General features: G+C 43.7%; 1 protein-coding gene across 5 annotated transcripts in view; it reads left to right on the top strand.

The window, feature by feature from the left end:
• The window catches only part of LOC112248510 (AP-1 complex subunit beta-1), a 50,077-nt gene that overhangs the window by 22,122 nt on the left and 15,908 nt on the right, over positions 1–12,047 (top strand). For all 5 annotated transcript variants that reach the window (XM_024417599.2, XM_024417601.2, XM_024417597.2 and 2 more), the window contains one exon: positions 11,881–11,965. In XM_024417599.2, the coding sequence (XP_024273367.1) occupies positions 11,881–11,965 (85 nt within the window). The remainder of the gene's footprint in view (positions 1–11,880; positions 11,966–12,047) is intronic.

The raw sequence follows: 12,047 nt of genomic DNA, 5'->3' as shown, positions 1-12,047 counted from the left end.
TTGTCAATTTGTTGAGGTAATCTGAAGAGATTTCACCCCATGCTTCCTGAAGCACCTCCCACAAGTTGGATTGACTTGATGGGCACTTCTTACGTACCATACGGTCAAGCTGCTCCCACAACAGCTCAATAGGGTTGAGATCCGGTGACTGTGCTGGCCATTCCATTATAGACAGAATACCAGCTGACTGCTCTTCCCTAAATAGTTATTAGTTATTGCGTAGTTTGGAGCTGTGCTTTGGGTCATTGTCCTGTTGTAGGAGGAAATTGGCTCCAATTAAGCGCTGTCCACAGGGTATGGCGTTGCAAAATGGAGTGATAGCCTTCCTTCTTCAAGATCCCTTTTACCCTGTACAAATCTCCCACTTTACCACCACCGAAGCACCCCCAGACCATCACATTGCCTCCACCATGCTTGACAGAGGATTTCAAGCACTCCTCCAGCATCTTCATTTTTTTCAGCGTCTCACGAATGTTATTTGGGATCTGAACACCTCAAACTTAGATTTGCCTGTCCATAACACTTTTTTCCAATCTTCCTCTGTCCAGAGTCTGTGTTCTTTTGCCCATCTTAATCTTTTATTTTTATTGGCCAGTCTGAAATATCAATCAACTGTATTTATAAAGCTATTTTTACATCAGCTGCTGTCACAAAGTGCTATACAGAAACCCAGCCTAAAACCACAAACAGCAAGCAAGGCAAATGTAGAAGCACGGTGGCTAGGAAAAACTCCTTAGAAAGGCAGGAACCTAGAAATGCATCTAGAGAGGAACCAGGCTCAGAGGGGTGGCCAGTCCTTTTCTGGCTGTGCCGGGTGGAGATTATAACAGTACATGACCAGCAGGGTCAAATAATAATAATCAGTGGTTGTAGAGGGTGCAACAGGTCAGCACCTCAGGAGTCAATGTCAGTTGGCTTTTCATAGCCGATCATTCAGAGTGAGTTCGTGAGTACACAGCAGTTCCGGGACAAGGTAGCACGTCCGGTGAACAGGTCAGTGTTCCATAGCTGCAGGCAAAACAGTTGAAACTGCACGACCAGGTGGACTGGGGACAGCAAGGAGTCATCAGGCCAAGTTATCCTGTTGCATGGTCCTAGGGCTCAGGTCCTCCGAGAGAAAGAGATGGACACCACACAAGTCCTCAACTGGCATCTTTATTAAATAGTACCCGCAAAACACCAGTCTCAACGTCAACACTCTACTCATGATATGGCTTTTTCTTTGCAACTCTGCCTTGAAGGTCAGCATCCTGGAGTCGCCTCTTCTCTGTTGACATTGACACTGGTGTTTTTTGCGGGTACTATTTAATTAACCTGCCAGTTGAGGACTTGTGATGTGTCTGTTTCTCAAACTAGACACTAATGTACTTGTCCTCTTGCTCAGTTGTGCACCGGGGCCTCCCACTCTTTCTGTTCTGGTTAGAGCCCGTTTGCTCTGTTCTATGAATGGAGTAGGACACAGCGTTGTACGAGATCTTCAGTTTCTTGCCAATTTCTCACATGGAATAGCCTTAATTTCTCAGAACAAGAATAGACTGACAAGTTTCAGAAGAAAGTTCTTTGTTTCTGGCCATTTTGAGCCTGTAATCGAACCTACAAATGCTGATGCTCCAGATACTCAACTAGTCTAAAGGAGGCCAGTTTTATTGCTTCTTTAATCAGGACAACAGTTTTCAGCTGTGCTAACATAATTGCAAAAGGGTTTTCTAATGATCAAGTAGCCTTTTAAAATTATAAACTTGGATTAGCTAACACAACATGCCATTGGAAAACAGGAGTGATGATTGCTGATATTGGGCCTCTGTACTCCTATGTAGATATTCAATAAAAATTCAGCTGTTTCCAGCTACAATAGTCATTGACAACATTAACAATGTCTACGCTGTATTTCTGATCAACTTGATGTTACTTTAATGGATGAAAAATGTCCTTTTCTTTCAAAAACATTTCTAAGTGACCCTAAACTTCTGGTTTTCTGACCATTTTGGAACAATGCAAACAACAATTATAAGTGTACCAGAGAGTCTGTTTCTTTTCCTAAAGCCTTTATTACAGCAAAGACTAAAAACCAGTCACATTAATTTGTGATTGCAATTTCAGGAATGGAACTGTTTAGGCCTATTTATTGTTTGCTTGATTGCATTTCAAATCATGAATGACTCCTATGCTGTATGATGACATTAACAAATAAATGATTGAGACAGTAGCCTATATAAGTATTGAAATATAGACCTAGGTAAGTTACGGTATTAAGACTAAACCGTATGCTCTCTTAGGCCTACTGCTCTGCTCGATGGTGGTTATGCAAGGCTGCTTTACTAAGCCTTTCTTGAATTTTCCAAGCTGTTTAAAGGCACAGTCAACTTAGTGTATGTAAACTTCTGACCCACTGGAATTGTGATTAAGTGAAATAATCTGTCTGTAAAGAATTGTTGGAGGAATGACTTGTGTCATGCACAAAGTAGATGTCCTAACAGACTTGCCAAAACTATTGTTTGTTAACAAGAAATTTGTTGAGTGGTTGAAAAACAAGTTTTAATGACTTCAACCTAAGTGTATGTAAACTTCCGACTTCAACTGTACATTTGGGTGAGTTTTGTCTCGCCTGAGTAGCCTCGTTTCACTGCCAAAAATACAATTAAACCAGCTAGTGTTCAGTGAAATAACAACACAATGTCAAATACAGGTAGCCTAGTCCAATAATTAACATCCAATCACATTAACCGTTACTCTCTCGTGAGAAACCTTCACTCTTGTGCAGACATTTAGAAATGGGACATGACAATTTAAAAAATAAGCCATGGGAGTTTTTTGAGTGAGAATATAGGCAACCTTTTAGTAGTAAGACATGTATAAAAGCAACAGATACCATTAAGGGGCTGGAAGCGTCTTATATGGAGAGCTACCGAGTGGCTAAGAACAGGCAAGCCCCATACTATTGTGGAGGACACAATTCTTCCTGCTGCTGTAGATATGGCTGGGACAATGCTGGGGGAAAAGGCCCCGAAAAGCTATACAGACAATACCTCCATCAAACAACACTGTTTCACACATCATTGACATGGCAGTTGATGTTTTGAAACAATTACTGCTTCGCATACAAGCCAGTGAATTATATGCGTTACAGCTGGATGAGTCAACAGACGTGGCGGGCCTGGCACAGCTCCTGGTATATGTCCGTTACGTTTATGGGGGATCAATTAAGGAAGACCTCTTCTGCAAACCACTGGAAACCAGGACAACAGGAGAGGATCTTTTTTAAGTACTGGACAGCTTTGTGACCAAATGGACTTTGGTGGTCAAGATGTGTTGGTATCTGTACTGATGGCACAAAAGCCATGACCGGGAGACATAGTGCAAGCAGTTGCTTCTGACGCCATTTGGGTACGCTGCAGCATCCACCGAGAGGCTCTTGTTGCCAAGGAAATCCGTGTCAGCTTGAAAGACGTTTTGGACACTACAGTGAAAATGGTTAACTTTGTTTTAAAGCAGGGCCCCTGAACTCTTGTGTATTTTCTGCACTATGCAATGATATGGGCAGCGCTTTGTTACGCTTTTACAACATACTTCTGTATGTTGTGCTGGTTATCAAGGGGTAAAGTATTGACACGTTTCTTTTAAAATTCTGAGACGAGCTTAGTTTTCTTTACTGACCATAATTTGCACTTGTCATCATGCAAGCGGTCTGACGAGTTTCTCACACAACTGGCCTATCTGGGTGATATGTTTTTTCTCCTGAATGATCTGATTACAGGGACTCTCCGCAACGATCTAGGATTACAGGGGCTCTCCGCAACTATATTCAATGTGCAGGACAAAATTGAGCCTAGGATTAGGAAGTTGGAGCTCTTTTCTGTCTGCGTTAACAAGGACAACCACGTCTTTCCATCATTGTCTGATTTTGTGTGTACAAATGAACTCAAGCTTACAGACAATGTCAAATGTGATATAGCGAAGCACCTGAGTGAGCTGGGTACGCAGGTACTTTCCCGAAACGGACGACACAAACTGGTTTTGTTATCCCTTTCATGCCCTGCCTCCAGTCCTCTTACCAATATCTGAACAAGAGAGCCTCATTGAAATTGCAACAAGCGGTTCTGTGAAAATAAAATTGAATCAGAAGCCACTGCCAGATTTCTGGATAGGGCTGCACTCCGAGTTTCTTCCCTTGGCAAATCGTGCTGTTAAGACACCGATGACCTTTGCAACCACGTACCTATGTGAGAGTGGATTCTCAGCCCTCGCTAGCATGAAAACTAAGAGGAACAGACTGTGTGGAAAATGATTTAAGACTGAGACTCTCTCCAAAACAACACAACATTGCAGAGATATGTGCATCCTTTCAAGCACACCCTTTTTCATTAACCTGTGGTGAGTTATTCACAATTTCTGATGAACAAATAAGGTTTTAAATGGAAGATGGCTAAATAAAGAGCAACATTATTGATTATTATTATTTGTGCCCTGGTCCTATAAAAGCTCTTTGTCACTTCCCACGGGCTGGGTTGTGACAACTCACACTCATTCTTATGTTTAATACATGTATTGTGCGTGGGGGGGGCTTACAATGATGGGGAAAAAACTACATTTGATAGTGCACTGACCCTGGTGCTAGAGGGGGTACGCAGCTGGAGGTTGAATGTTTGAAGGGGTACGGGACTCTTAAAACTTTGGGAATCACTGGCTCAGGAAAATGCATCAATTCAACAGCTCACTGATGTTACAGAACCGCGCACAGCAACCAACCACTATCCAATGCAAAATAATGTTTTTTTTTTTATTTGTGTTGCACCATTGTTCTTACATAATATAACCATATACCATTTCAGTAGCAATTGTCAGTCTGATGGACTGTGCCATCTCCTCCACCTCCACAATGGATCAGTCGACTCAGACAGGTGCGAATCATACAGGTGTCTCCTACACCTTTTTATTGAAAACATTTTTGCTACTGCTCAACTGAAATCTGTCACCCAAAAGCCTATCCACCAGTCGACTAAATGGGGTCAGCCCTAATTCAGACCCATATAACCATTCAATGTTCATGAAGAGAAGTGATACCCCGCTGCATCTTATTCTACTCCTATATTATTCAAGCATGTCATTACAATGATGACTATAAGGACAATGGAACTTATACATTTAATTGTTGAAAGAAATGAAGGAAGCAACAGAGGGAAAGAGGAGGTAGGCTATAATACGTACGTCGCACAACAGAGGAAATATATATGAAAGGTAGGCCTATATATGCGTCAGCCTACGAATGATAAAAATGTCAAATTCAAATCGCATTCACTAGCCTATAATTGTAACTTTGTAGGCCGCATGTCCTGGACCAGCATCACGTTCTCCCCCAGCTTCTTGATTTTGAACAAGGTGTGTAATTCTAGTCCATATAATACAGTACAGTAATGCAGTCTACAGTCCAAGATTAGCCTACTGGAAATTGTTTGACTTATTTATCCAAGAGCGCGTGGCTACATCTATGGGCTTTTATGTTTTTCTGTCCTGCATAGGCTGTGTGGTAGGCTACGTATTGGATAACGGCACAATCATTTGGGCTTGGGCTCATAAAATGTCTTTTAATGTATGTCTCATAAGGCTCAGCTAGCATCAGACTTGAATTTTCATGCTGATCAAAGCTGTAATCAAATCCAGACATTTATATGCTTCAGAATGACACTTCCGGTTTTGGTGGGCAATACCTGTTTACCCGGGAGAAAGGGGATTTTATTCTCTGGATGGAACATTTGTAAAATACAGGGAAAAGAATCAACCCTACTGCAGACACATGCTTGTTTTAACTGTCAGGTTGACATAATTGTTACTACATGGGTTGGCAGCTTTGGCCTTTTACATATGCTTTGTTAATGATAACACAGCCCCCAGTTGAATTTGTTCAGCCTCATTGTCTTGGCTTCACCTCAAATCATGTTCAAGTACTGTCAGGTTGTTATTTAAATTCCTTCGCTATAGAAACAGGATGAAATATGACATGAGAGAGCCTCTGGAACTTTAGTTATTGGTTGAGAAACAGAACTGAGAGAGACTGGGCCTCTAGATCAGAGCAGTCATCTGACTTGGGGGGGATGGAACATTGTGCAGCTGGTAAGAGAAAATAACAGGTTCCAGGAGAGATGAGAGGTGGGGATGGTCATTAGCGGTCACCTCTCACTGTGCTGCTCTAGTCTACACCACAGCTCTGCTCTGTTTCCCCTGACCCCAGCACTCCTTCTCCCAGCCAGCTGTATTCCTACAGGAGGAGGAGTCAGTGGTGGAAAAAGTACCCAGTTTTCATACTTGAGTAAAAGTGAAGACGCGTTCAAAGAAATTTACTCTAGTAAAAATGATTCACCCAGCAAAATTCTACTTGAGTAAAAGTATTGGGTTTTAAGTTAACTTTATTGTTATTGCTCAAATAACAAACAATAACGGAACCCCAATCAGAAGCTAGCCAGCTAACTAGCTAGTAGTCACTGTAAGCGGTCATCACCGTTAACTCGGACATCAGCCATCCTCAACCCGGTCAATTCCTGCCAGTCTGCACAGCGTGATATCCACACAGAGCATAGCAGACTGCTTTTTCTCTACCACATGTCCGGATTCCTACCGCAAGCTCTGAATCTTTACACCGGATCATCGCAGCTAGCTAGCTGCTATCCGAGTGGCTACTCCTGGCTAACGTCTAAAGTTAGCCTGGAGCTAGCCTCGAGCTAGGCCCATCTCCCAGCTAGACGAAGGGATCCATCAGACAATTCCTGGGCTTCAATACCTCTTTTGCCAATTGGCCTGGACCCTTTACTGCCGACACAGAGCCCCGCCGATCCACCATGACTGGTCTGCCGACGTAACCGTCCGAGGGGGGTTTCAACAGGCTCTTCCGTCGCGATGTCCCCCTGAGGCCCATTTGCTAGCCTGCTATCCCCGGCCTTCTAGCAGTCTGAATCGCCGTCTCCAGCTCACCTAGCTACACACTGGACCCTATGATCACTCGGCTACACATACATCTCCCTAATGTCAATATTCCTTGTCTATTGCGGTTTTGGTTAGTGATATTTGTCTTATTTTACTGTAGAGCCACCAGCCCTGCTCAATATGCCTTAGCTAGCCCTTTTGTTCCACCCCCCCACAGGGTAGCCTAGTGGTTAGAGCGTTGGACTAGTAACCGGAAGGTTGCAAGTTCAAACCCCCGAGCTGACAAGGTACAAATCTGTCGTTCTGTCCCTGAACAGGCAGTTAACCCACTGTTCCTAGGCCGTCGTTGAAAATAAGAATTTGTTCTTAACTGACTTACCTAGTTAAATAAAGGTCAAATTAAAAAAACATGCAGTGACCTCACCTGGCTTAAATGGTGCCTCTAGAGACAGAACCTCTCTCATCGTCACTCAATGCCTAGGTTTTTCTCCACTGTACTCGCATCCTACCATACCCTTGTCTGTACATTATGCCTTGAATCTATTCTTCCGCACCCAGAAATCTGCTCCTTTTAATCTGTTCTGAACGCACTAGACCAGTTCTTATAGCCTTTAGCCGTACCCTTATCCTACTCCTCCTCTGGTGATGTAGAGGTAATCCAGGCCCTGCAGCCCCCAGCATCACTCCCATTCCCCAGGCGCTCATTTGTTGACTTCTGTAACCGTAAAAGCTTTGGTTTCATGCATGTTAACATTAGAAGCCTCCTCCCTAAGTTTGTTTGTTTTATTCACTGCTTTAGCACACTCCGCCAACCCGGATGTCCTAGCCGTGTCTGAATCCTGGCTTAGGAAAGCCACCAAAAATCCTGAACTTTCCATCCCTAACTATAACATTTTCCGACAAGAAAGAACTGCCAAAGGGGGCGGAGTTAGCCTGCAGAGTTCTGTCATACTATCCAGGTCTGTGCCCAAACAATTCTAGCTTCTACTTTTAAAAATCCACCTTTCCAGAAACAAGTCTCACCGTTGCCGCTTGTTATAGACCCCCTTCAGCCCCCAGCTGTGCCCTGGACACCATATGTGAATCTTCAGAGTTCGTACTGTTAGGTGACCTAACTGGGACATGCTTAACACCCCAGCCGTCCTACAATCTAAGCTAGTTGCCCTCAATCTCACACAAATTATCAAGGGAACCTACCAGGTATAACCCTTAATCCGTAAGCATGGGCACACTCTTAGATATCATCCTGACCAATTTGCCCTATAATACACCTCTGCTGTCTTCAACCAGGATCTCAGCGATCACTGCCTCAGCGCCTGCGTGCGTAATGGGTCCGCGGTCAAACAACCACACCTCATCACTGTCAAACGCTCCCTAAAACACTTCAGCGAGCAGGCCTTTCTAATCGACCTGGCCTGGGTATCCTGGAAGGATATTGACCGCATCCCGTCAGTAGAGGATGCCTGGTTGCTCTTCAAAAGTGCTTTCCTCACTATCTTAAATAACCATGCCCCTTTCAAAAAATGTAGAACTAAGAACAGATATAGCCCCAGACTTGACTGCCCTTGACCAGCACAAAAACATACAATGGCGTTCTGCATTAGCATCGAATAGCCCCGCGATATGCAACTTGTCAGGGAAGTCAGGAACCAATATACTCAGTCAGTTAGGAAAGCTAAGGCTAGCTTTTTCAAAAAGAAATTCCAAAACATTTTGGGACACTGTCCATGGAGAATAAGAGCACCTCCTCCCAGCTGCCCACTGCACTGAGGGTAGGAAACACTCACCACCAATAAATCTACAATAATCGATTTAAATAAGCATTTTTCTACGGCTGGCCATGCTGTCCACCTGGCTTCCCCTACCCCGGCCAACATTTCAGCACCCCCTGCAGCAACTTACCCACCCCCCCACCTCTCCTTCACCCAAATCCAGACAGCTGACGTTCTGAAAGAGCTGCAAAATCTGGATCCCTTCAAATCAGCTGGGCTGGACAATCTAGACCCTCTCTTTCTAAAATTATTTGCTGAAATTGTTGCAACTCCTATTTACTAGCCTATCTATCCTCTCTCTCGTATTGTCTGAAATCCCAAAGATTGGAAAGCTGCCGCGGTCATCCCCCTCTTCAAAGGGGGAGACACTCTAGACCCTAACTGTTATAGATCTATATCCATCCTGCCCTGCCTTTTCTAAAATCTTTGAAAGCCAAGTTAACAAACAGATCACCGACAATTTTGAATCCCACCGTACCTTCTCCACTATGCCCTCTGGTTTCCGAGCTGGTCATTGGTGCATCTCAGCCACGCTCAAGGTCCTAAACGATATAACCGCCATCGATAAAAGACAATACTGTGCACCTGTCTTCATCAACCTGGCCAAGGCTTTCGACTCTGTCAATCACTGCATTGTTATCGGCAGACTTAATAGCCTTGCCTTTTCAAATGACTGCCTCGTCTGGTTCACCAACTACTTCTCAGATAGTTCAGTGTGTCAAATCGGAGGGCCTGTTGTCCGGGCCTCTGGCAGTCTCTATGGGGCTGCCACGGGGTTCAATTCTCAGGCCGACTCTTTTCTCTGTATATATCAATGATGTCGCTCTTACTGCTGGTGACCCTCTCTGATCCACCTCTACGCAGATGACACCATTCTGTATACTTCTGGCCCTTCTTTGGACACTGTGCTAACAAACCTCCAAACGAGCTTCCGTGGCCTCCAACTGCTCTTAAATGCAAGTGAAACTAAACGCATGCTTTTTGACAGATCGCTACCCGCCCGCCCGTCTAGCATCACTACTCTGGATGGTTCTAACCTAGAATATGTGGGCAACTTCAAATACCTAGGTGTCTGGTTAGACTGTAAACTCTCCTTCCAGACTCACATTAAGCATCTCCAATCCAAAAATAAATCTAGAATCGGCTTCCTATTTCACAACAAAGCATCCTTCACTCATGCTGCCAAACATACCCTCTTAAAACTGACTATCCTACCGATCCTTGACTTTGGCGATGTCATTTACAAAATAGCCTCCAACACTCTACTCAGCAAATTGGATGTAGTCTATCACAGTGCCATCCGTTTTGTCACCAAAGCCCCATATACTACCCACCACTGCGACCTGTATGCTCTCGTTGGCTGGCCCTCACTACATATTTGTGTTGTCTATAGCAACACCCACCCATAGCACGCGCTCCAGCAGGTATATTTCACTGGTCATCCCCAAAGCCAACACTTCATTTGGCCTCTTTTCCTTCCAGTTCTCTGCTGCCAATGACTGGAACAAATCGCTGAAGCTGGAGTCTTATATCTCCCTCTAACTTTAAGCATCAACAGTTAATCTGTAAATAACACACCCAACCACGTCATCTTCATATTACTTACCCTCTTGCTCTTTTGCACCCAGTGTCTCTACTTGCACATCATCATCTGCACATCTATCACTCCAGTGTTAATGCTAAATTGTAATTATTTAGCCTCTATGGCCTACCTCCCTACTCTTCTACATTTGCACACACTGTACATAGATTTTTTTTCTATTGTGTTTTTGACTGTACGTTTTGTTTAATTCTTGTTTTTGTTGCACTGCTTTGCTTTATCTTGGCCAGGTCGCAGTTGTAAATGAGAACTTGCTCTCAACTGGTCTAGCTGGTTAAATAACGGTGAAATAAAAAATATATATACTCAAGTAAATGTAAAATAATAAATCATTTCAAATTCCTTATATTTAGCAAACCAGACGGCACAATTCTTGTTTTTATTTTATTTGCGGATAGCCAGGACACTCCAAAGCTCATAATTTACAGACGAAGCATTCGTGTTCAGTGAGTCCACCAGATCAGAGGCAGTAGGGATGACCAGGGATGTTCTCTTGATAAGTGCGTGAATTGAACCATTTTCCTGTCCTGCTAAGCATTCAAAAGGTAACGAGTACTTCTGGGGGTAAGGGGAAATGTAAAGTAAAAGTTGTCAAAAATATCAATCGTAAAGTAAGTAGTACTTTAAAGTATTTTTTACTTAAGAACTTTACACCACTGCTGACAGTTATTTAGCCAACAGTCACTTTCTCACTTTACCTGATGGAAATGCTGTACTCATCACTACTTAACTATTTGTTCCATACAGGCCCAAGACCTGTATGATGGTACTGTAGGCTACAAACACATAGTTTAGCAGCAGTGATGCGTTTCCATTAGTCAATGTACTTCTATGATCCAGAAGTTGTGTGAAGGTTAGAGAGAGACGTAGGGAGACCCAGGGATACAGTGTACCCCCACTGCAGTACAGACAGCCTGGCAGGCAGGCAGGCACTGCGTCAACAGAGCACCAATATTCCCTCATAAATTATTCAGAGAATTTCTCTTGTCACCCCCCTCCACCCTGCAGGCTTAACTCAACCTCCTTGTCCTCATCACTCTTCTATAGAGCAGTCCGATCGATACGGTGACCGCTCCACAAAGTTCTTAGAGTATACTGTGTCTGCGTCTCAAATCGCACCCTATTCCCTCTATGGTGCCCCTATGGGCCCTGGTCAATGTTATTGCACTATAAAGGGAATAGGGTGCCATTTGGGATGCATTCTATGTTAGGTTTCAATGACGATGTAGTCAAATTGCCTTTTTAAGCATCATCTGGTCTAAGGACAAATACAATAATTTGTAGCATGGTATCTTTATTCTCTAGTTATCAGAGATGACAGAAGGGATGGAGCTGAGGGAGGAATAAGAGATGTTGCCTTAAACAGGCCTGACATATCGAGAAAGGGAGGGAGAGAGCATCTCCTTGTGTAGTAGATTATGGAGTGCAGCGTATGCTATCGTGTGTGTCATATCCACAGGACAATAACATCTCTTGTTCAATAACCCCTCGCATGCCCTGCAGTGTTTATCCTTTCAGACTACTTGAAAACAATGAGTCATTGATTGCCCCTTCATCTCTTACCCTCCCCCCTCTATGTAATCACTCTAACAGGTGGCTGTGAAGAACAACATTGACGTCTTCTACTTCAGCTGCCAATACCCCATCAGCATGCTGTTTGTGGAAGATGGAAAGATGGGTGAGTGTACCTGAATAGACTACTCAGTGAATCATGGTTTTGCGGTCTCCTTTTCCATAGCTTCAAACCAGGCCGACGCCAG

The sequence above is a fragment of the Oncorhynchus tshawytscha genome, linkage group LG04 (genome assembly GCF_018296145.1).
Source record: "Oncorhynchus tshawytscha isolate Ot180627B linkage group LG04, Otsh_v2.0, whole genome shotgun sequence".
Classification (NCBI taxonomy): domain Eukaryota; kingdom Metazoa; phylum Chordata; class Actinopteri; order Salmoniformes; family Salmonidae; genus Oncorhynchus; species Oncorhynchus tshawytscha.
The sequence above is the reverse complement of the archived record's forward strand: the minus strand, read 5'-3'. Positions and strand labels throughout refer to the sequence as shown.